General features: G+C 45.6%; 1 protein-coding gene across 1 annotated transcript in view; it reads right to left on the reverse strand.

Annotated features, from left to right (window-relative positions):
* ADCY1 (adenylate cyclase 1) overlaps positions 1–20,962 on the reverse strand; it is a 1,907,157-nt gene extending 1,886,195 nt beyond the window's left edge. The window contains exon 1 of the mRNA XM_073549833.1: positions 20,017–20,962. Within this exon, the coding sequence (XP_073405934.1) occupies positions 20,017–20,625 (609 nt within the window). The 5' untranslated portion in view covers positions 20,626–20,962. The remainder of the gene's footprint in view (positions 1–20,016) is intronic.
* Positions 20,963–26,605: the final 5,643 nt, after the last annotated feature.

The raw sequence follows: 26,605 nt of genomic DNA on the forward strand, positions 1-26,605 counted from the left end.
TAGCCCGAAACACCGTGTCTGCAAATTGAGTCAGCCTACTTTAGGCGCAATGTATTGTGAACAGATGGGGTGAGTCTTATGTTATGATTGTTTACAGCTGGCATCTGATTGACAATAATGACTTTTTTGTGAATGTATTATATTTCACTTTAAACAGATGATTTGTTTGCACTGGATCACTTTATATGTAAACGGTAAGAGATATATGATTGTATAATATGAGTGTATGATCATCACTTGTTCACTAATATCAATATCGCTGCTAAATATTGTATTAATTTGGTTGCCTTAAATAGTTTGCATATGAACTTTTGAAACTGCTTGAGAAAGGTCTGCACTCGGGCCAATAAAGAGCACCTTATTTTTGCTATATGGAGTGCTGTTTCATTTTTCTTGGACTCTAATTATAAGGTTTGGTATATGCCTATGAAACGCAGCACCATGATTTTTAGTGCTGTGCATAATTTTTCTGTGTTGTATAGATCTATCTATCTGTGTGTGTAATGGAGTATGCAAAATAAGAGGTTGGCCAAAAATGACATCACAACTCTTTTTTGTTAAATAACATATCTTTATTTAGCTTACAAAAACGCAGACAAATCCGTATGAAAATCCCCACAAAAAACGCATCAACAACGCGCAGATTTTTCCCTGCGTTTTCTACCAAGAGATGCAGATTCTGTGCAGAAAATTCTGCAGGCAAATCTGCAACATGTGCACATAGCCTTATTCATTTGCAGGAACAAAAATTTCTGCAAATAAATAAGTGTGTGGCTGGTTTAACCTCTACATGTACAGTGCATGTCAAGTGCGGCTGTATGGAGCAGATCCAGGAGTTGTGCAGCAGATACCTGCTGTGCTACACAAGATCAGCTGTGGTGTAAGATGCTTATCACCATAAACAAAACCCTCAGGGGTTAAATATCAATAGGATTTCCCACTTCAATAAAACATAACCTTTAATCAGTCATTAAAACCTGAGACATCACAATATTCACAAAAACAAACATAATAGTGCTCGTGCAGATCAGTGCTCATTAAAAAATGGTTCGGTCTCACCACTAATCATGGAAATGAAAATCCCGGTCTGTTTTCAGATGTGTCCTAAGGCCTCTTTCACACTTCAGTTTTTTGCATCAGTCAAAATCCGCCAAAAGGACGGATGGCGGATCCGTTTTAGTACTGATGACAACGGATGCCACCTGTCAGTTTTTTTGACGGATCCGACAAATGAAGAATTTTAAAGGAATAGCAGCCTGGAAAAGGAGAGAGAAGAGAGAGAAGAGAGAGAAAGAGAGAGAGAATTTTTTTTGTCCGGCACCCAGAAAGAATTAATGGGTAAATGAGTGTCTGGAGGATCCGCCAGAGAAAAAAACGTTGCAAGCTCCGTTTTGAAATCTTTGAGGATGGTGACGGACAGCAACTTTTGGCGGATCCTCAAAAAAAAACCCGATGCAACGGACGGCAATCCGTCACAATCCGCCATTAATGGAAGTCAATGGGGAAAGAAAATTGAGGATCCGTTTTTTTCAAAACCTGGCGGATTGTGACTGATTGTAAAAAACTGAAGTGTGAAAGAGTCCTACCGGGTACTGGATCCAGTCGGTGGAGCAGGACAGTATATGGGGAAAGGGATATAAATGTATAATGATCAAGGAACCCTCATTACACATTGGGGGTGACACTACAGGGTCCACTCGGGGCCTGTCCTTGTGAGGACAGGAGCAAAACTTGGGCACGACAGGGATCATTATACATTTATATCCCTTTCCCCATATACTGTCCCGCAGTACCCGGTAGGACACATCTGAAAACAGACAGGGATTTTCATGTCCGTGATTAGTGGTGAGACCGAACCATTTTTTAATGAGCACTGGTCTACCTGCTGTGCTACAGCAGCAATCGGAGCTACTGTTAACTCCTTAAATACCATTGTCACACACCGACAGTGGTGCTCTGACAAGATCAACAAGTTGGTGATGGCAGATGGAGACCTGCTGTCTCTCATGCGACGCCCAACCACAGACTGGGCTTCAAAGGAGATAGACATTTCAGCTATATTCAAAATATAGCTATTTCATACACTGGTAACTATTTATTTAGCTGTTTATTTTACGTATTTACAGTAATATATGATCGCTATTAAAATATAGCTAGTTTTTATAGGGAAAAAAAAATATTCAATTTTTTTATTTTCTTTTCATATTTTAAAAATCCTTTTTTGGTTTTCACTTTTGTGATCTGCTTATAGGACTCAAGACTGCGACTGTCTGATCACTTGTTCTATGTACTGCAACACAGCTGTCCCATAAGCAGATTAAAGTAAAAAAGCAAAGAGAGGTTTTTAAAAAAATTATTAACTAAAACTTTTGAATCAGTCTATTTTTACCCAATTAAAGAGACATAAAAAATAAAATACATTTTTAGTATTGCTGTGTCTGTAAACAGTCCAAACAAAATATAAATTTACAATGTAAAGTTGAGCCAAAAAGTAAATGCCATAGAGCAAAATAACATCAAAATGCCAGAACTGATGTTTTTATTTTGTTACCTCAACAAAAAAACCAACAATAAAAAGTATTCGAAACACTGTATGTGTTCCAAAATAGTATCCATAAAATTGTAAGCTAACAACACACAAAAAAAATTAAATAATTAAATAAGGCACACGCAGAACGCAATCAATGAAAACAAAGTTACAGGTTTCAGAAAATGGCAACACAAACCAAATTATTATTTTTTACAAACTGCTCAATCTTTTTTCACTACTAAAATACCATAGTTCTATAATTGTTTTCTCTGTATCCCCATAATTGTGCTGCCAGGTCATTCATATCTCTCAAATGAGTGACATAAAAACAATGATGGAATTGCATTGTTTGTTTTTTTCTACTTCATAGCACTTGGAATTTTGTCTCGTTTTCCAGGACACCATATGCTAAAATGAATGGCATCATTCAAAACTAGAACTCGTTGCACAAAAACATGATGTAAAAGGACGGTATGTGGATGGAAAAACACAAAAATTATGTCTCTTAAAAAGGAGAAAAAAGTGGAAAAATGAGAGCCCCTTCACACAAAAGCCAGCTAAGTACAGGTAAATAATTTCATTTTAAATATGCTTGTGCAGAATAAATGTGATAAAACTTGCGTGTGACGTTTTGGCACTCTGTTGTCTCTGTTTTATAAGCTTAACTTCAGTCCCATTCACACTCCAGTACCTAATCATTATTTTCATTCCATTCAGGTATAAATTCAAGCAAAAGAATAAATATAGAGGTATTCTTTGGATTATTTGTAAATTTAGATCTACACCATGAATTGCCTTAAAAAATAGTTGAAAATTACTGAACAAATAATGTGCAAATGATGTATTAGGCAATTTTAAGCTGTAATATGGGGGCCTCTTAGGCCTGTTTCACACTTCAGTTTTTCTGTGTCAGTTAAAATCTGCCAAAATGGCGGAAAGCGGATCCGTTGCTGAGAGAGAGAGAATATTTTTTTTTCCAGCCGCCAGAACAGACTTTAGGGTTAAATTCCCGGCTGAGTGAAGTCTTTCGGACATGCGCAGTGTGAAGTGAGGATCCTGCTGGCCGTCCGTTCGGGCATGTCGGCAGATGGCAAAATTTTGGCGGATCCGCAAAAAAATGGATCCAACGGATGGCCATCCGTCAAGATCTGCCGGTAATGCAACTCAATGGGAAAAAACGGATCCGCCAAACAAAATGGCGGATCCGTTGTTTTTGCAAAACGGCGGATCTTGACTGATGGACAAAAACTGAAGTGTGAAACAGGCCTTAAGGGAATCTGCCACCAGAATAAAACCATTATCCTGAGGTTTCAGTGCTGATGTACCTCTAGTTCTGATAAGATTTGGAAGATCTGGATGCGGTATCAATAATTCAGGTTTAAAGGGACCATGTCACCAGAAAAAAAAAAAATATTAACCCCTTCATCCCCAAGGGTGGTTTGCACGTTCATGACCGGGCCAATTTTTACAATTCTGACCACTGTACCTTTATGAGGTCATAACTCTGGAACGCTTCCATGGATCCCGGTGATTCTGACACTGTTTTCTCGTGACATATTGTACTTCATGTTAGTGGTAAAATTTCATTCAAATAACTTGCGTTTATTTGTGAGAAAAACGGAAATTTGGCAAAAATTTTGAAAATTTCGCAATTTTCCAACTTTGAATTTTTATGCCCTTAAATCACAGAGATACGGCACACAAAAAACTTGATAACTAACATTTCCCACATGTTTACTTTACATCAGCACAATTTTGGAACCAAAATTTTTTTTTGTTAGGAAGTTATAAGGGTTAAAAGTTGACCAGCGATTTCTCATTTTTACAACACCATTTTATTTTTACGGACCACATCACATTTGAAGCCACTTTGAGGGGTCTATATGATAGAAAATACCCAAAAGTGACACCATTCTAAAAACTGCACCCCTTAAGGTGCTCAAAACCACATTCAAGAAGTTTATTAACCCTTTAGGTGCGTCACAGGAATTTTTTTGAATATTTAAAAAAAAAATGAACATCTAACTTTTTTTCATAAAAAAAATACTTCAGGTTCAATTTTTTTTATTTTACCAAGGGTAACAGGAGAAATTGAACTGCAAAAGTTATTGTGCAATTTGTCCTGAGTACGCAGATACCTGATATGTGGGGGGGGGAACGACTGTTTCGGCGCATGGCAGAGCTCAGAATGGAAGGAGCGCCGTTTGACTTTTTCAATGCAAAATTGGCTGGAATTCAGATTGGACGCCATGTCACGTTTGGAGAGTCCCTGATGTACCTATACAGTGGAAACCCCCTACAAGTGACCCCATTTTGGAAACTAGACCCCCCAAGGAACTTATCTAGATATGTGGTGAGAACTTTGAACCCACAAGGGCTTTACAGAAGTTTATAACGTACAGCGGTACAATTAAAAAATCATATTTTTTCCACAAAAATGATCTTTTCACCCCAATTTTTATTTTCCCAAGGGTAACAGGACCCTAAAAGTTATTGTGCAATTTGTCCTGAGTACGCTGATACCCCACATGTGGGGGTAAACCACTATTTGGGCGCATGGCAGAGCTCGGAAGGGAAGCAGCGCCATTTGACGTTTTTGGCTGGAAATGAGATCGGACACCATGTCGCGTTTGGAAAACCCCTGATGTACCAAAACAGTGGAAACCCCCCACAAATGACACCATTTTGGAAACTAGACCCCCTAAGGAACTTATCTAGATGTGTGGTGAGAACTTTGAACCCCCATGGGCTTCACAGAAGTTTATAACATAAAGCCATACAATTAAAAAATCATATTTTTTCCACAAAAATGATCTTTTCACCCTCAATTCTTATTTTTCCAAGGGTAACAGGACCCTAAAAGTTATTGTGCAATTTGTCCTGAGTACGCTGATACCCCACATGTGGGGGTAAACCACTATTTGGGCGCATGGCAGAGCTCGGAAGGGAAGCAGCGCCATTTGACGTTTTTGGCTGGAATTGAGATCGGACACGATGTCGCGTTTGGAAAACTCCTGATGTACCAAAACAGTGGAACCCCCCACAAATGACACCATTTTGGAAACTAGACCCCCTAAAGAACTTATCTAGATGTGTGGTGAGAACTTTGAACCCCCATGGGCTTCACAGAAGTTTATAACATAAAGCCATACAATTAAAAAATCATTTTTTCCACAAAAATGATCTTTTCACCCTCAATTCTTATTTTTCCAAGGGTAACAGGACCCTAAAAGTTATTGTGCAATTTGTCCTGAGTACGCTGATATCCCACATGTGGGGGTAAACCACTATTTGGGCGCATGGCAGAGCTCGGAAGGGAAGCAGCGCCATTTGACGTTTTTGGCTGGAATTGAGATCGGACACCATGTCGCGTTTGGAAAACTCCTGATGTACCAAAACAGTGGAACCCCCCCACAAATGACACCATTTTGGAAACTAGACCCCCTAAGGAACTTATCTAGATGTGTGGTGAGAACTTTGAACCCCCATGGGCTTCACAGAAGTTTATAACATAAAGCTATACAATTAAAAAATCATATTTTTTCCACAAAAATGATCTTTTCACCCTCAATTCTTATTTTTCCAAGGGTAACAGGACCCTAAAAGTTATTGTGCAATTTGTCCTGAGTACGCTGATACCCCACATGTGGGGGTAAACCACTATTTGGGCGCATGGCAGAGCTCGGAAGGGAAGCAGCGCCATTTGACGTTTTTGGCTGAAATTGAGATCGGACACGATGTCGCGTTTGGAAAACCCCTGATGTACCAAAACAGTGGAAACCCCCCACAAATGACTCCATTTTGGAAACTAGACCCCCTAAGGAACTTATCTAGATGTGTGGTGAGCACTTTGACCCCCCCAGTGCTTCACAGAAGTTTATAACACCCGGGCGTGAAAATAAAAAATTCGTATTTTTTCCACAAACATGATCTTTTAATCACCATTTTTTTATTTTCCCAAGGGTACCAGGAGAAATTGGACCCCAAAAGTTGTTGTCCAATTTGTCCTGAGTATGCTGATACCCCATATGTGGGAGAAAACTACTGTATGGGCACACGTCGGGGCTCGGAAGGGAAGTAGTGACGTTTTGGAATGCAGACTTTGATGGAATGGTCTGCGGGTGTCATGTTGCCTTTGGAGAGCCCCTAATGTACCTAAACAGTGGAAACCCCCCACAAATGACACCATTTTCTATACTAGACCCCCCAAGGAACTTATCTAGATGTGTGGTGAGCACTTTGAACCCCCAGTGCTTCACAGAAGTTTACAACGCCCGGGCGTGAAAATAAAAAATTCATATTTTTTCCACAAACATGATCTTTTAGTCACCATTTTTTTTATTTTCCCAAGGGTACCAGGAGAAATTGGACCCCAAAAGTTGTTGTCCAATTTGTCCTGAGTATGCTGATACCCCATATGTGGGAGAAAACTACTGTATTTGCACACGTCGGGGCTCGGAAGGGAAGTAGTGACGTTTTGGAATGCAGACTTTGATGGAATGGTCTGCGGGTGTCATGTTGCCTTTGGAGAGCCCATAATGTACCTAAACAGTGGAAACCCCTCACAAATGACCCCATTTTGAAAACTAGACCCACTAAGGAACGTATCTAGATGTGAGGTGAGCACTTTGAACCCCTAAGGGCTTCACAGAAGTTTATAATGCCAGGGCATGAAAATAAAAAAATCGTATTTTTTCCACAAACATGATCAATTAGTCCCCAATTTTTTTATTTTCCCAAGGGTAACAGGAGAAATTGAACCCCAAAAGTTGTTGTCCAATTTGTCCTGAGTATGCTGACACCCCATATGTGGGATAAAACTACTGTATGGACACACATTAGGGCTCGGAAGGGAAGTAGTGACGTTTTGGAATGCAGACTTTGATGGAATGGTCTGCGGGTGTCATGTTGCCTTTGGAGAGCCCCTAATGTACCTAAACAGTGGAAACCCCCACAAGTGACCCCATTTTGGACACTAGACCCCCCACGGAACTTATCTAGATGTGTGGTGAGCACTTTGAACCCCCAAGTGCTTCACAGAAGTTTATAACACTCGGACGTGAAAATAAAAAAATCATTTTTTTCCACAAAAATGATATTTTTGCCCCCAATTTTTTATTTTCCTAAGGGTAACAGGAGAAATTGGACCCCAAAAATTGTTTTACAATTTGTCCTGAGTAGGCTGATACCTTACATGTGGGGGTAAAACACTGTTTGGGCGCATAGCAGAGCTTGGAAGGGAAGGAGCACCATTTGACTTTTTCAACTCAGAATTGGCTGGAATTGAGATCAGACGCCATGTTGCATTTGGAGAGCCCCTGATGTGCCCAAACAGTGGAAACCCCCAATTCTAACTCCAACCCGAACCCCAACACGCCCCTAACCCTAACCCTAGCCCTAACCCTAGCCCTAACCCTAACCCTAACCCTAGCCCTAACCCTAGCCCTAACCCTAGCCCTAGCCCTAGCCCTAACCCTACCCTAACACACCCCTAGCCCTAACCCTAGCCCTAACCCTAATGGAAAAATGGAAATAAATACATTTTTTTTATTTTATTATTTTTCCCTAACTAAGGGGGTGATAACGGGGGGTTTGATTTACTATTTATGGCGGTTTTTATGTTTGGCGGCTGTCGCACGCTAAAAGACGCTTTTTATTGTAAAAATAGTTTTTGCATCACCATATATTGAGAGCTATAATTTTTCCGTATTTTGACCCACCGAGTCATGTGAGGTCTTATTTTTTGCGGGACGAGTTGACGTTTTTATTGGTTCCATTTTCGGGCACGTGAAATTTTTTGATCGCTTTTTATTCCGATTTTTGGGACGCAGAATGAACAAAAAAACCAGCGTTTCATGAATTTCTTTTGGGGGGGTGCGTTTACACCGTTCCGCGTGCGGTAAAATTGATAAAGCGGTTTTATTCTTCGGGTCAGTACGGTTACAGCGATACCTCATTTAGGTCGTTTTTTATGTTTTTGTCGGTTTTATGCAATGAAAACTATTTTATATAAAAAATAATTATTTTTGCATCGCTTTATTCAGCGAGCTATAACTTTTTTATTTTTTCGCTGATGATGCTGTGTGGCGGCTCGTTTTTTGCGGGACAAGATGACGTTTTCAGCGGTACCATGGATATTTATATGCGTCTTTTTGATCGCGCGTTATTACACTTTTTGTTTGGCGGTATGATAATAAATCATTATTTTTTTTCTTCGTTTTTTATTTTTATTTTTTAAGGGGTTCGCTAAAGGGGTTAACTAATGGGACAGTTTTATAGGGCGGGTCGTTACGAACGCGGCGATACCTAATATGTGTACTTTTATTGTTTTTTTTTTTATTATTTCCAAAAAATGGATTTATTGGGGGAATTTTTTTTTTTTTCTAATTTATTTGGCGATTTTTTTTTTTAATTATTTTTACACTTTTTTTAATTTTTTTTTTTACTTTATTAATTAGTCCCAGGTGGGACATCACTGTCCTGTGACAGATCGCTGATCTGTCACATCACAGATCACTGTGACAGATCAGCGATCTGACACAGGCACTGCAGAAGGCTTCCTCATGCCTGCGCTTTGCAGGCACTGAGGAAGCCAGCTTCCGCAGGCCCCCGAAGGCCCCCGTCGCCATCTTGGATTCGGGGGCCTGGAGGGAGGGAGTCCCCCGCAGCAGCGCTGCACATTGCGCTGCCGTGGGGGGCTCAGGGAAGCACGGAGGGAGCCCCCTCCCTGCCGATGCTTCCCTTTAACCCCCGGTACACCGCGATCGTGTTTGATCGCGGTGTGCAAGGGGTTAACGTGTCGGGGGCGGTCCGTGACCGCCCCTGACACATTGTACCGGGTGTCAGCTATGATAATTAGCTGACACTCGGCCGCGATCAGCGGCGCTCACCACGTGGGCGCCGCTGATCGCGCCGACGTACTATCCCGTCCCCGGTCATACGGGCCCAGGTACCGTGGACGGGATAGTACGTCGGATGGCAGAAAGGGGTTAATCTGAAGATATGGGGTTAACTACAGGATAATATCTTAATTAACCTGCCCAGTGCCCGCATTTAGCCTAACGCCGGTATTCTCCCAGGCAGCGTTCCAGTTTTGCGGTGGCGCTAGTGCTGGTTCAGTCACTGCTCGGAGTATAAAGTGTGGCGGCTGTAACCGTTCCCCCCGGCTCTGAGCGACAATAGCGCTGCATTGGAGCCGGCTGTCAGTCAGTGCTCTGAGTATAAAGTACGGTGGCTGTAACCGTGCCCCGGCTCTCAGTCACAATAGCTCTGCATTGGGGCCGGCTGTCAGTCACTGCTCGGTGTATAAAGTGCGGCTGTAACCGTGCCCCCGGCTCTGAGCGACAATAGCTCTGCATTGGAGCCGGCTATCAGTCAGTGCCCTGAGTATAAAGTGCGGCTGCAACCGTGCCCTGGACTCTGAGTCACAATAGCTCTGCATTGGGGCCGGCTGTCAGTCAGTGAAGCCACACTGTATACTCAGTGACTGAACTTGCGCCGTTGCCAATGACTGAAAAGGGGACACTGCTGGGGGGGAATAAAGTGTATTTTCTCCACGCAGCGTTCGGCAAAGAGCGGGCGCTGGGCAGGTGAATTAAGCTATTAACCTGCAGTTTAACCCCATATCTGCAGGTTAATAGCGTTTTTTTCTGCTGACAGATTCCCCTTAAATTATCGATACAACATCCAAATCTTCCAAATGTTACCAGAAGTAGAGGTACATCAGCATAGAAACCCCTAACTCAGTGTGGTGGGAGATTTAGGGCTGCCTGAAATCCCACACCTGACAAAAATAAAGGGGCAATGGTGCCTGGAAGAAAAGCAGTTGAGCCTCTTCCGTGTAGACATCAGTAGGATCCCACCATCCACCATTAATCCTCAGAGGTGTCTATGGACTGATCAGCAATGGTAGGTTCCCCATCACAGCCCTGAGAGCATAAGCTATAAATACAGCCTGTATACTAGAGGACACACACTGTCGCCCATGACATAGGGGTCAGTGGGAGCCCACCATCCACCATTAATCCCCAGAGATGACTATGGACTGATCATGAATGGTAGGTTCCCCATTACAGCTGTAAGAGGTATGCATTGCTGAATTTCTACCACTTTCTCATGCTCCTGAATGCCCCATGTGAACTGCATTGCATTTTATATGGTATGCATAGCTTACCCATCTTCTTGTATCCATAATTGTACTCCATCTTATCTTTGCCACACATCTAAGTGGTCTGTATAACCCCTTCCCCCTTTTATGACCTCTGCTTAACTCTGTGCATTTGGCCTGGGCAGTCACACCCCACTTTCACTCACACCTGATTGTCTTTAGCTGCACATATATTCACCACCATGGGTCTGCTCTAGACGTAGTCGGCTCCATCAATTTCAAAGTACTAATTTCTAAGTACTTTGAATTAGACTTGAATTGGACTGGAATTGACTGTAAAGTAACGGACTATAGGACCACAACAATGTTTCACATTCTTTTTACTATCAGCCCCATACTACTCTATTTCTCCCTAACTCCTGCAATCCCTCCACCCAGTAAGGAACTTGTCATTTCCTCCTCCATCCTTCCCAGCCAACTCACCTCTTCATCACAACTGTTCCTCCACATACAATCCTTTTTCTCCAGACACACACGGCCACATCATGTCCTATCCTGCTCCCACCTTCTAATACTCTGTCTACTACTCCTTATTGCTGGCGACGTATCCCCAAATCCTGGCCCTCCTCAACACATCCCTACACTCACTTCTACCACCCTGCCACGATCCTCTACGCGTCTTCGCAACCATGATAACCTCATACCCATTCATCCAGCCCCCACTCCCTCAACCCCCTTACCTGGAGCCCTATGGAACGCACTCTCTGTCTGCAACAAGCTATCATTTATCCATGACCTCTTTATCACCAACAAACTCCTTTCTCGCCATCACTGAAACCTGGCTCACTCCCTCTGACACAGCTTCTCCAGCTGAGCTTTCCTATGGCGGATTCCATCTCTCTCACACCCGTCGCCCCAGCAACAAACGTGGTGGAGGAGTTGGCTTGCTCCTGTCTGATACCTGCTCCTTTACCCAAATTCCTTTGCCACCCTCCGCTACTCTTCCCTCATTCGAGGTGCACTCCGTCCGCATCTATTCCCCCTCCAACCTCCAACTGGCTGTCATCTACCGCCGCCCAGAACTAGCCATCTCCACCTTTCTCGACCACTTCACCACCTGGCTACTCCATTTCCTTTTTGCTGACATTCCCACCATCATCATGGGCGACTCCAACATCCCCATTGACACTTCCACCCCGGCTGCCTCTAAACTTCTATCGCTCACGGCTTCCCTCGGCCTCACTCATTAGTCCTCTGCGGCCACTCACAAAGATGGTCACACGCTGGACCTTATCTTCACCCGTCACTGTTCCCTCACTAATCTCAATAACTCACCCCTCCCCCTGTCTGACCACAACCTACTGACTGTCATGGTCCAGTCCGGAGTTTATCTTCTGCTGTCCTCACTCCGGACTGGTCATGCAGGGGTTAATCTCCTGAGCCTCGTTCTGGAGCTAGCTGGGCTATTTCAATCCCTCACAGCCTGCTGACCAGTGTTAGTGATAGCTCAAGCTTGCAGTTTAGAGCCGCTGACCCTTGTACCCTGGTGATCCTCCTGCCTTGGACTGATATTCACGTGTATGACCCGGACTGATTTCTGACCCTGTCTCTTGGTATTCCTTTCTGCTGTTACGTTCCCTCTCTGGCATCTGACTCCCTGGCTTGTACCCCGACCACGTATTTCGTCTCACGTTTTGGACCCTGTGCTCATGTTCTGGCTTTCTGACTCTCGGCTTTGGTATTTTGACTACGTGTATTGCTGCTCCTTCTGGTACGTCTGCTCCTGTTAGTTTCTGACTCGGTTCGTCTGACTATTCTCTCTCGTTACCTGTGGCACCTGTGCTGTTGCTGAGGGTTGCTGCTCTTAGTGTATAACCTCTCTTCCCTCACCAGCTCCCCCTGGTGGAGGTTTCACTACATTATCACTAACCCCACATTTAAACGGGATTTTGCTTTTTTTTTTTTTTTTTCTCTGGCCATGGATCTGCTGCATAACTTGGCAGATCAAGTGTCCAGTTTGACACAGATGGCGCAGGACTTTTCTGTGAATCATCAGTCCCTTGTCATGTCTCAGACCCACTTACAGAAAGAACTGACTGAGACTATTAAGACCATGCAGGGAAACATCTCTCATATTGTTTGTCCACCAGGTGACTCTGTAGATGTTATTTTGCACTCTCCTGAACCCTCAGTTAAACTTCCTGACACATTTTCTGGCGAAAAAGATAAATTTCATATATTCAAGGAGAGTTGTAAATTATGGTTTTCTCTTAGACCCCGATCGTCTGGGGATGACACTCAGCGGGTGGGGATTGTTATCTCCTTACTTAGGGAGGGTCCCCAATCCTGGGCTTTTTCATTGCCCCCTACTGCCCCTGAACGGATGTCGGTAGATAGGTTCTTTGAGGCCCTAGGACTTATTTATGATGAACCGGACCGTGTTTAGGGTGGCAGAGGACACTATTTTGGGTCTGGGGCAAGGGAAGCACTCAGCCGAATGGTACAGCTCCGAATTCCGTCGATGGTCCACTGAGGTGTCCTGGGACGACTCTGCACTGAGATGTCTGTTCAGGAAGGGACTGTCGGATTGCTTGAAGGACGCTCTGGCTCTCCATCCACCTCCCAGTTCATTGGAGGAGGCTATGACTCAGGCTATCCGTATGGATCGGAGACTGCGGGAGAGAGGTGTTACTCAGCGAGGGGTTCCGTTTTTCCCTGCTAACCCTGATGTTTTGCTTCCATCTGAACCTATGGAGGTGGGAGCCACCAACCCCCAGGAGAAAGAGAGGAGACGGCGACGTGATGGAAAATTGTGTTTTTACTGCGGAGATCCCGGACATTGGAAAAAAGACTGCCCCTCCTGTCCTCCGACTAACAAGCGGCTGAGTCTGGGTATTAATCGTGGGGGTCACCCAGACTCTCAGGTACCTTTTTCTTCCTTTTCAAGAGTACTGCTAAAGGTGGAACTTGGTGTTGAGAACGGCTTTTTCCATACTTCGGCTTTTGTAGACTGTGGGTCATCTCTGAACCTGATTGACTCTAAGCTGGTTGCTCGCTGTAGATTAGGGACAGTTAGGTTGGAGACTCCCTTAAAAATTGTGGCTATTGATTCTACACCTCTCACTAAGGATGGTCTCCATTTCAGTTCTAAAGAATTTACCCTCAGGGTGGGGGCCCTACACCAGTAGCGCATGTCATGCTTTGCTTTGGATAACCTCCCTGCTGGCCTGGTGTTAGGGTTTCCCTGGTTGCAACGGCATAACCCAGTTATTGACTGGGGGTCCCGGGATATTGTTAAATGGGGACCTGGGTGTTCTGAAAATTGTCTTGCTACTGTGTCTATGTCATCCGTCAACCTGGAGGGTATTCCGGAGTACCTAAAGGGTTTTTAGGATGTGTTCTCCGAAAAAGAGGCTGAGGTTCTACCACCACACCGCCCATTCGATTGTGCCGTGGATCTTGTTCCCGGTGCCAAATTGCCCAAAGCCCGGCTGTACAATCTCTCCGGCCCTGAGCGGGCTGCTATGAAGGAGTACATCTCTGAGAGCCTCCGTAAAGGGCATATACGGCCATCTGTCTCTCCCGTGGCAGCGGGGTTCTTTTTTGTAAAAAAGAAGGATGGTGGTTTACGCCCATGCCTCGATTTTCGAGAACTGAATAAAATAACCATAAGAAACGCTTATCCTCTCCCACTGATACCTGATTTGTATAATCAATTGTCGGGGGCCAGGTGGTTCTCTAAGTTGGACCTCAGGGGAGCATACAATCTCATCCGTATGAGGGAGGGGAATGAATGGAAAACTGCGTTTCTCACCTCTGAGGGTTTGTTTGAAAATTTGGTTATGCCCTTCGGTTTGACTACCGCACCAGCGGTATTCCAGAATTTCATTAACCATGTTTTTTCTGATTTTATTGGACGTTTTGTAGTTGTTTATCTTGACGATATACTTATATATTCTTCTGATAGACAAAATCATATGGGTCATCTTCATGCGGTTCTCCAGAGGCTCAGGGAGAACTCACTCTTTGCCAAATTGGAGAAGTGTTCATTTTTTACTCAAGAAGTGTCCTTTCTAGGGGTCATCCTGTCCGCTGAGGGGTTTCGTATGGACCCTAGGAAGGTACAGGCCATTGTGGATTGGGTGCAACCCAGAGATCTCAAGGGTCTTCAGCGATTTCTGGGTTTCGCAAATTATTACAGAAAATTCATCAAGGGGTTCTCTCAAGTGGTCAAACCCCTCACTGATCTCACCCAAAAGGGAGCAGATCTTAAAAACTGGTCAGCTCCAGCTGTGGCGGTGTTTTCTTTGGTAAAAGAACGTTTCATGACTGCTCCGGTACTGGTGCAACCTGACTTGTCTAAACCATTCATCGTAGAAGTGGATGCCTCTGAGGTGGGAGTGGGGGCTGTGTTGTCCCAGGGGCCCACCACATTAACTAACTTAAGACCCTGTGCCTTCTTTTCTAAAAAATTTTCCTCTGCTGAAAGGAATTATGATGTGGGTAACCGAGAGTTGTTGGCCATTAAATTGGCTTTTGAAGAATGGAGGCATTTTTTGGAGGGGGCTGTCCATCGTATAACTGTCATTACAGATCACAAGAATCTGTCTTACATCGAATCCGCCAAACGTCTGACTCCGAGACAGGCAAGGTGGTCACTTTTTTTTTCCCAATTTCAGTTTTCCATCACTTTCAGACCAGGTTCCAAGAATGTGAAGGCGGATGCCTTGTCTCGCAGCCTAGATCCGGTATCGCCTCCGGAGCCTCCTTCCTCCATTCTTCAGCGCGGGGTGGTGGTGGCCTTGGTGTCCCAGAGATTGGAGCAGGAGATTCGTGAGGCCCAATCTCTAGCTCCCCCATCCATACCTGAAAATAAGCTGTTTGTGCCTGTCCAGTATCGGTTAAGGGTGCTTCGGGAGTTCCACGACTCGGCTCTGAGTGAGCATCCAGGAATCTCGGCCACTCGTAAAGCCATCACTAGGCTGTTCTGGTGGCCCTCGTTGACTTCTGACGTCACTGGTTTTGTGTCCTCCTGTGAAACTTGTGCCCGCGCTAAAGCCTCCCACAACCGGCCGGCCGGGGAATTGGTGCCACTGCCAATTCCGGATAGACCGTGGACTCACCTGTCCATGGATTTTATCACCGATCTCCCACCCTCTAATGGCAAAACCGTGATCTGGGTAGTTGTGGATAGGTTCAGTAAACAAGCACATTTTGTACCCTTAACGGGCCTTCCTAATGCTGAGACTCTACCTAAGCTATTCATTGAGCATGTGATTCGGTTGCATGGTGTGCCTGTCAGTGTGGTGTCTGATAGAGGGGTGCAATTCGTGTCAAAATTCTGGAGAGCTTTTTGTAAAAGGCTGGCATCAGTCTGACCTTTTCATCGGCCTACCATCCCGAGACCAATGGTCAGACTGAAAGGACCAATCAGTCTTTAGAGCAGATCCTGCGGTGTCTTGTCACATCCAGACAGGATGATTGGTGCTCTATGATACTTATGGCGGAATTCGCCTTCAATAATCGTGTCAATCAGTCTACTGGTACTTCTCCTTTCTTCTGCAACTATGGGTTTCACCCTCATTTTGGTGAATTCTCCAGACTAGATTCGGAGAGTCCAGGGGCTGATTCAGCCTTTTTGCGGTTGGAGGAGGTTTGGAGGGAAGTTCAGAGAAACATTGGGGAGGCTCAGGGCAAATATAAGTTTTTTGCAGATAAACGACGCTCGGTGGGGCCGACTTATCAGGTGGGGGATAAGGTATGGTTATCCACCAAAAACATAAGGCTGAGAATTCCCTCTGCTAAGTTGGGTCCCAAGTTTATTGGTCCGTATGAGATTTTAGAGGTGATTAATCTTGTGGTCTTTCGCCTGCGGTTGCCTCCGTCATTACGGATTCCTAATGTGTTCCATAAAGCGCTTCTGAAGCCATCGGTGCCTTCCTCTGATGAGTCTCCCTCGCACCCGCCGCCTGTTATGGTAGATGGGCAGACCGAGTACGAGGTGGAACAGGTGGTGGATTCTCGTATGCTCCGTCATTCACTTCAGTACTTGGTCCATTGGAAAGGATACGGTCCTGAGGATCGGTCATGGGTGCCGGCGCGTTCGGTCCATGCGGATCGGTTGGTCCGGGCCTTTCACGCTCGTCATCCAGGGAAGCCTGGGGGTCCAGTGGCCCCCCATTGAGAGGGGGGTACTGTCATGGTCCAGTCCGGAGTTTATCTTCTGCTGTCTTCACTCCGGACTGGTCATGCGGGGGTTAATCTCCTCAGCCTCGTTCTGGAGCTAGCTGGGCTATTTCAATCCCTCACAGCCTGCTGACCAGTGCTAGTGATAGCTCAAGCTTGCAGTTTAGAGCCTCTGACCCTTGTACCCTGGTGATCCTCCTGCCTTGGACTGATATTCACGTGTATGACCCGGACTGATTTCTGACCCCGTCTCTTGGTATTCCTTTCTGCTGTTACGTTCCCTCTCTGGCATCTGACTCCCTGGCTTGTACCCCAACCACGTATTTCGTCTCACGTTTTGGACCCTGTGCTCATGTTCTGGCTTTCTGACTCTCGGCTTTGGTATTTTGACTACGTGTATTGCTGCTCCTTCTGGTACGTCTGCTCCTGTTAGTTTCTGACTCGGTTCGTCTGACTATTCTCTCTCGTTACCTGTGGCACCTGTGCTGTGCTCAGGGTTGCTGCTCTTAGTGTATAACCTCTCTTCCCTCACCAGCTCCCCCTGGTGGAGGTTTCACTACACTGACATTCTCTTCCCTCTCCTCTCCTACTGTGCAAACCCTGCTCCATAAACTCGCTCATCCTCGCAGGAATCTCAAACAACTCAATTTACAATCACTCTCTGAATCCCTTCTCCCTCTTACAGACATAGCTTCCCTTAATGACACAGATGCTGCTGCCACCTTTTAAAACACCACAATAACAGCAATGCTTGATTCGGCTTCCCCCCCCTCACGCAGAGCAAAACTCGAACAATCAACAGGCAGCCCTGGCTGACCAGCCTGACCAAAGAACTGAGACGGGATTCCAGGGCCGCTGAGCGGAGATGGAAGAAAACCCGTTCTACTGAGCACTTCAACGCATACAAGCGACTTGCCAGCTTTAAGTCCACGCTCTCTGCCGCAAAACAAACTTACTTTGCATCTCTCATATTCTCCCTGTCTCACAACCCTAAACAGCTCTTCAACACTTTCAATTCTCTACGCCGTCCCACAGCACCTCCTCCCCCTCCTCTCATTTCTGCCGAAGACTTTGCCTCCTTCTTTAAGCAGAAGATCGACATGATCAGACAAAACTTTGGCCCGCAGCCCCCAATGCCCCTCTTAGCCGCTCAGCCCTGTTCTGCAAAAGCCAGCTTCTCCACCATGACAGATCGGCTCTCCACCCTTCTGTCAAGATCACACCTCACCACTTGTGCCCTCGACCCACTCCCGTCTCACCTCATCCCTAACTTGGCCACAGTCCTCATCCCATCTCTAACACACCTTTTCAACCTTTCACTTACAAATGGTGTCTTTCCCTCATCCTTCAAACATGCCTCAATCACACCCAACCTCAAAAAGCCCTCCCTTGACCAATCCTCTGTGTCTAACTATCGCCCTATATCTCTTCTCCCTTACGCGTCAAAACTACTGGAACAGCATGTATATCTTGAACTGTCCTCCAACCTCTCCTCCTGTTCCCTCTTTGACCGGTTACAATCTGGCTTCCGACCGCATCACTCAACTGAAACTGCCCTAACTAAAGTCACTAACAACTTACTAACCGCCAAGAGCAAGCGACACTACTCTGCCCTCCTTCTCCTGGACCTGTCCTCTGCCTTCGACACCGTAGACCATTCCCTCCTGCTACAGACTCTCTCATCTCTTGGCATCACAGACCTGGCCCTATCCTGGATCTCCTCATACCTAACAGATCGAACATTTAGTGTCTCCCTCTCACACACCACCTCCTCACCTCGCCCCCTGTCTGTCGGTGTTCCCCAAGGCTCTGTCCTAGGACCCCTACTATTCTCCATCTATACCTTCGACTTGGGACAGCTCATAGAATCCCACGGTTTGCAGTATCACCTCTATGCCGATGACACGCAGATCTACCTATCTGGACCCGACCTCGCCTCCTTACTGACTGAAATCCCACATTGTCTGTCTCCTATCTCAGCCTTCTTCTCTGCTCGCTTTCTCAAACTTAACATGGACAAAACAGAATTCATCATCTTTCCCCCATCTCACTCTACCCCTCCACCAGACCTATCCATCAATGTCAACGGCTGCTCTCTTTCCCCAGTCCCGTACGCTCGGTGCCTTGGGGTGATCCTCGACTCTGCGCTCTCTTTCAAACCACATATCCAAGCCCTCACCTCCTCCTGCCACCTCAAACTCAAAAATATTTCCCGGATCCGTTTATTCCTCAACCACAAAACCACAAAAACACTAGTGCATGCTCTTATCATCTCCCGCCTCGCCTACTGCAACCCCCTACTCTCTGGCCTCCCCTCTAGCACTCTGGCTCCTCCAGTCCATCCTACACTCTGCTGCCCGACTATTCCACCTGTCTCCCCGCTATTCCCCAGCCTCCCCCCTATACCAGGCCCTTCACTGGCTTCCTATTGCCCAGAAGCTCCAATTCAAAACCCTATCCATGACAAACAAAGCCATCCGCTACCTGTCTCCTCCATACATCTGTGACATGGTCTCTAGGTACCTACCCACACGCAACCTTCGATCATCTCAAGATCTCCTTCTCTACTCCCCCCCTTATCTCTTCTTCCCACAACCACATACAAGACTTCTCCCGTGCTTCCCCCATACTCTGTTAACTCCCTGTCGCAACACATCAGACTCTCACCATCAATGGAAACCTTCAAGAAGAACCTGAAGACCCACCTGTTCCGACAAGCCTCGGTCCACTGAACCACAGCACGACTTGCTCTACCCTCTCCTACTGTATCCTCACCCATCCCTGTAGCCTGTGAGCCCTCGCGGGTAGGGTCCCCTCTCCTTATGTACTTGCGTGTCCCTTGTCTTACACGTTTCTAAACTTGTCTATATTTCCCGTTTTCACATGTAAAGCGCCATGGAATAAAAGGTGCTATATAAATGCATAATAATAATAATTAATAAGAGCATAAGCTATAAATACAGCCTGTATAGTGGGGGACACACACTGACGCCCATGACATAGGGGTAAGTGGGAGCCCACCATCCACCATTAATCCCCCAGAGATGACTATGGACTGATCATGAATGGTAGGTTCCCCATCACAGCCCTGAGAGCATAAGCCTGTATAATGGGGGACACCAGCAGGTTATGGGGGCAGCAGGCTGCAGACAGATTCCTGCTCAGCACCACGGACAGCACACAGCCCACTCACCGTTCTCCACAGCTTGTGGCTCCTCACACTCACAGAGGTCGCTGTGACGATGATGTGAGACACAGACACCATGACCCCAAACACGATGGCCAGCAGGGTCCTCACTGGCAGCAGGGCATAGGACACAAACGTCACCAGCATCAGCTGCCACATGCCTTGGTCTGAGGATGTGGGGGGCTCCAAGCCATAAGCTCCCAGGGAGAAGGGGCAGCACAGGAAGGCGAAAGTGAAGCTGAAGAGCAAGGTGAGCTTGACGATCTGCTGCAGCTGCGTTACCTGCAGGTATTTCACATTGGTGACGATGAACAGGGACACGAAGATGATGCAGTGCACGGGGTGCGAGCCTTTGGAGATGCTGAGGCTGGGGCCGGACAGCAGCTCCACCAGCGCCAGGGTGGCCGTCATCACGATCAGCACAGCCAGAGCCTTCAAGGTCGCGGTCTGCTCCAGCTTCAGGTTGTAATTCTGGAACAGGGACTCCAGCTCCTTGCAGTCAAACTCGTCCTCGCATGCGATGGCATCCAGAGGGGCGGCGGGGGAGCAGCGGCACTTCTTCCTCCTGGTTTTGACTTTCTGAAAGGGTATTTCCTCCATAGCGGGGCCATTCATAAAGCCGAGCTGCCAAGTGATCGGCTGAGGAGGGAGCTCACGGATGTGGCGGCTGCACGGGCATCAGACAGCTCCCTGAGCGGCCATCCCGGCAATGCCAACTGCTGCCAGGGAGAGCGGGCACACAGCTAGGTGAGAAAGCAGGGCAATAGACTGAGCGCCGCTAATCCCTGCAGCCAGGAGCGTGGCGGCTGCGCACTGGGAGCCGGAGACCAGACACGTCTCTCCAATCTCAGCTGATTGACAAGCACAACACACAGAGTTGACAACACGAGCACGTTTGAGCCCCCTCCCCCGGCCCCGCGAGGAGAAGGGCGGGCGCTGCATTAGTTAGGATTAGGCCGTTACCTAAGCGTCATAATGAGGAGGCGGCACAAAGCCTATTACTGGCAGGAGACGGTGCTCAGGCTGTGCCCGCGGCTCGGTAGGTAGCGGCGCGCTCACCTGTCACCTCAGCGTAGTGTGCTGACGCGGGAGAGAATGGCGCGCTGACTGGAGCTCACCTGGATCATGGAAGGGTTAATAAGCCGTGAGAGGTCGCGCGCCCAGTGCTGAGGAGGCAGCTAGCCACACTGCTTCCACCGGCTGCCCGGGCTGGGATGGGGAGCGAGCAAGGTGTCCGGCATGGCCAGGGCAAGATTTAGGCTGTGTGCACACGATGCAGATTTGCAGCGGATCTGCAGCAGATTTTACCGCGCAGAAACGTTGCATATCCTCATTGTGATGTACAGTAGCCTTAAAATCAATGTAAAAAAAAAATCGCTGTGCAGACGCTGCATATTTTTCCGTGCGGTTTTCCTGCGGTACAAAATCCGCAGCATGTTACTTGTTTTGTGCGGTTTTCCACCTCCCCTGTCTCCAAATCTGCAGTGGAAAACCGCACAAAAACCACAAGGAAACCGCAGGAAAAATGGAAGAAATCTGCAGGAAAAATGCAGGTTATTTGACCTGCGGATTTCTTCCATTCTGCACGGAAAAATCTGCAGGGCTAAAAACTCCGTCTGCACTCAGCCTTAGGCCGGCGTCACACACAACATATAAGAATACGGACCGTATTGTACGGCCGTAATACGCATAAATGCTTCCTAAATAGTGCTCCGTATGTCATCCGTTGTCAGGGTGTAGCCGCGTATTTTTCTGATGTAAGCATCCGTATGTGATCCGTCTAACGTTTTTTTCTTGCAGGCTTGCAAAATGGACATATAATGGAGCCCAATGACAGGTTTTCAAACACAAAAAAAAGAGTAGATATAGACATATAGAATGCATGTATATGTATATATATGTATAAAAAAAGAAAAGATCCAGCGCTGCTTAAGGTCAGATCGCATTACATAAAGTGCATATGCACATAATATCTAACTGTATTCAAAATGAGATATTTGGCAAAAAAAATTGATCAATTCAATTGATATATTTCATAGAGTTAGCAGAATAGCCACAAAATCAATTGCCAGCTTTTGTAAAATCATTCCCCAACCTGACATGAAATGACACATGGTTTACATACAGTAAACCATTTCATTTCATGTATTTTTTTTTTTATATGCCTTTAACCCCTTCCTGACATGAGACGTACTATCCCGTCCACGGTACCCGGGCCCGTATGACCGGGGACGGGATAGTACGTCTACCGTGATCAGCGGCACCCACGTGGTGAGCGCCGCTAATCGCGGCCGGGTGTCAGCTGATTATCACAGCTGACACCCGGCACAATGTGTCAGGGGCGGTCACGGACCGCCCCCGACACGTTAACCCCTTGAACACCACGATCAAACGCGATCGCGGTGTACCGGGAGTTAAAGGGAAGCATCGGCAGGGAGGGGGCTCCCTCCGTGCTTCCCTGAGCCCCCCACGGCAGCGCAATGTGCAGCGCTGCTGCGGGGGGCTCCTTTCCTCCAGGCCCCCGAATCCAAGATGGCGACGGGGGCCTGGGGAAGCTGGCTTCCTCAGTGCCTGCAAAGCGCAGGCATGAGGAAGCCTTGTGCACTGCCTGTGACAGATTGCTGATCTGTCACAGTGATCTGTGAAGTGACAGATCAGCGATCTGTCACAGGACAGTGATGTCCCACCTGGGACTATGTAATAAAGTAAAAAAAAAATTAAAAAAAAGTGTAAAAATAAATTTAAAAAAATCGCCAAATAAATTAGTAAAAAAAAAAAAAAAAAATATTCCCCAATAAATTCATTTTTTGAAAATAATAAAAAAAAAAACAATAAAAGTACACATATTAGGTATCGCCGCGTCCGTAACGACCTGCCCTATAAAACTGTCCCATTAGTTAACCCCTTTAGCGAACCCCTTAAAAAATAAAAATAAAAAACGAAGCAAAAAATAATGATTTATTATCATACCGCCAAACAAAAAGTGCAATAACGCGCGATCAAAAAGACGCATATAAATATCCATGGTACCGCTGAAAACGTCATCTTGTCCCGCAAAAAACGAGCCGCCACACAGCATCATCAGCGAAAAAATAAAAAAGTTATAACTCGCAGAATAAAGCGATGCAAAAATAATTATTTTTTATATAAAATAGTTTTCATTGCATAAAACCGACAAAAACATAAAAAAACGACCTAAATGAGGTATCGCTGTAACCGTACTGACCCGAAGAATAAAACCGCTTTATCAATTTTACCGCACGCGGAACGGTGTAAACGCACCCCCCCCAAAAGAAATTCATGAAACGCTGTTTTTTTTGTTCATTCTGCGTCCCAAAAATCGGAATAAAAAGCGATCAAAAAATTTCACGTGCCCGAAAATGGTACCAATAAAAACGTCAACTCGTCCCGCAAAAAATAAGACCTCACATGACTCTGTGGGTCAAAATAAGGAAAAAATTATAGCTCTCAATATGTGGTGATGCAAAAACTATTTTTACAATAAAAAGCGTCTTTTAGCGTGCGACAGCCGCCAAACATAAAAACCGCCATAAATAGTAAATCAAACCCCCCCGTTATCACCCCCTTAGTTAGGGAAAAATAATAAAATAAAAAAAATGTATTTATTTCCATTTTTCCATTAGGGTTAGGGCTAGGGGTGTGTTGGGGTAGGGCTAGGGTTAGGGCTAGGGTTAGAGCTAGGGTTAGGGCTAGGGTTAGGGGCGTGTTGGGGTTCGGGTTGGAGTTAGAATTGGGGGTTTCCACTGTTTGGGCACATCAGGGGCTCTCCAAATGCAACATGGCGTCTGATCTCAATTCCAGCCAATTCTGAGTTGAAAAAGTCAAATGGTGCTCCTTCCCTTCCAAGCTCTGCTATGCGCCCAAACAGTGTTTTACCCCCACATGTAGGGTAGCAGCTTACTCAGGACAAATTGCAAAACAATTTTTGGGGTCCAATTTCTCCTGTTACCCTTAGGAAAATAAAAAATTGGGGGCAAAAATATCATTTTTGTGGAAAAAAATGATTTTTTTATTTTCACATCCGAGTGTTATAAACTTCTGTGAAGCACTTGGGGGTTCAAAGTGCTCACCACACATCTAGATAAGTTCCGTGGGGGGTCTAGTGTCCAAAATGGGGTCACTTGTGGGGAGTTTCAATAGTTTAGGTACATCAGGGGCTCTCCAAACGCACATGACACCCGCAGACCATTCCATTAAAGTCTGCATTCCAAAACGTCACTGCTTCCCTTCCGAGCCCCGACGTGTGCCCATACAGTAGTTTTCTCCCACATATGGGGTAGCAGCGTACTCAGGACAAATTGGACAACAACTTTTGGGGTCCAATTTCTCCTGGTACCCTTGGGAAAATAAAAAAATGGTGACTAAAAGATCATGTTTGTGGAAAAAATACGAATTTTTTATTTTCACGCCCGGGCGTTGTAAACTTCTGTGAAGCACTGGGGGGGTCAAAGTGCTCACCACACATCTAGATAAGTTCCTTGGGGGGTCTAGTTTACAAAATGGTGTCATTTGTGGGGGGTTTCCACTGTTTAGGTACATTAGGGGCTCTCCAAAGCAACATGACACCCGCAGACCATTCCATCAAAGTCTGCATTCCAAAACGTCACTACTTCCCTTCCGAGCCCCGACGTGTGCCCATACAGTAGTTTTCTCCCACATATGGGGTAGCAGCATACTCAGGACAAATTGGACAACAACTTTTGGGGTCCAATTTCTCCTGGTACCCTTGGGAAAATAAAAAAATGGTGACTAAAAGATCATGTTTGTGGAAAAAATACGAATTTTTTATTTTCACGCCCGGGCGTTGTAAACTTCTGTGAAGCACTGGGGGGGTCAAAGTGCTCACCACACATCTAGATAAGTTCCTTAGGGGGTCTAGTTTCCAAAATGGTGTCATTTTTGGGGGGGTTCCACTGTTTTGGTACATCAGGAGTTTTCCAAACGCGACATGGTGTCCGATCTCAATTCCAGCCAAAAACGTCAAATGGCGCTGCTTCCCTTCCGAGCTCTGCCATGCGCCCAAATAGTGGTTTACCCCCACATGTGGGGTATCAGCGTACTCAGGACAAATTGCACAATAACTTTTAGGGTCCTGCTACCCTTGGGAAAATAAAAATTGGGGTGAAAAGATCATTTTTGTGGAAAAAATATGATTTTTTAATTGTACCGCTGTACGTTATAAACTTCTGTAAAGCCCTTGTGGGTTCAAAGTTCTCACCACATATCTAGATAAGTTCCTTGGGGGGTCTAGTTTCCAAAATGGGGTCACTTGTAGGGGGTTTCCACTGTTTAGGTACATCAGGGACTCTCCAAACGTGACATGGCGTCCAATCTGAATTCCAGCCAATTTTGCATTGAAAAAGTCAAACGGCGCTCCTTCCATTCTGAGCTCTGCCATGCGCCGAAACAGTCGTTCCCCCCCACATATCAGGTATCTGCGTACTCAGGACAAATTGCACAATAACTTTTGCAGTTCAATTTCTCCTGTTACCCTTGGTAAAATAAAAAAAATTGAACCTGAAGTATTTTTTTTATGAAAAAAAGTTAGATGTTCATTTTTTTTTAAATATTCAAAAAAAATTCCTGTGACGCACCTAAAGGGTTAATAAACTTCTTGAATGTGGTTTTGAGCACCTTAAGGGGTGCAGTTTTTAGAATGGTGTCACTTTTGGGTATTTTCTATCATATAGACCCCTCAAAGTGGCTTCAAATGTGATGTGGTCCTAAAAATAAAATGGTGTTGTAAAAATGAGAAATCGCTGGTCAACTTTTAACCCTTATAACTTCCTAACAAAAAAAAATTTTGGTTCCAAAATTGTGCTGATGTAAAGTAAACATGTGGGAAATGTTAGTTATCAAGTTTTTTGTGTGCCGTATCTCTGTGATTTAAGGGCATAAAAATTCAAAGTTGGAAAATTGCGAAATTTTTCAAAATTTTCGCCAAATTTCCGTTTTTCTCACAAATAAACGCAAGTTATTTGAATGAAATTTTACCACTATCATGAATTACAATATGTCATGAGAAAACAATGTCAGAATCACTGGGATCCATGGAAGCGTTCGAGAGTTATGACCTCATAAAGGTACAGTGGTCAGAATTGTAAAAATTGGCCCGGTCATGAACGTGCAAACCACCCTTGGGGGTGAAGGGGTTAACTAGTAATTAGATGAGGGTTTGTGTGTAAAATTTGGGAGGTGTAGGTGTTAATTTAAGGGGTTAATTGTCAAAAATTGCGTGGGCTCCCACGGTAGTTTGTCAACCAGAGAGGTAAAGCAGGTGAGTGAGGGCAGATTTTAATAACCATGAGAGGGACCATTGTTTTGCCCCCCCCTCCCCCATTGGCTGCAAAAATCTGTCCCCAGATACCCCAGAAATGGAGCGTCTATAAGATGCACCTTTTCTGGCACTTATCCTCTCTATTCCCATTGCCCTGTAGAGGTGGCGAATGGGTTAATAACAAAGGGTTAATGTTACCTTGCGATTGGAAGGCGACATTAAGCCAATTAATAATGGAGAGGTGTCAATAAGACACCGATCCATTATTAACCCTAGACTATGAAATGGTTAAAAACC

The sequence above is a fragment of the Dendrobates tinctorius genome, unplaced genomic scaffold, assembly GCF_039654945.1.
Source record: "Dendrobates tinctorius isolate UK_male_01 unplaced genomic scaffold, ASM3965494v1 ptg000162l, whole genome shotgun sequence".
NCBI lineage: Eukaryota > Metazoa > Chordata > Amphibia > Anura > Dendrobatidae > Dendrobates > Dendrobates tinctorius.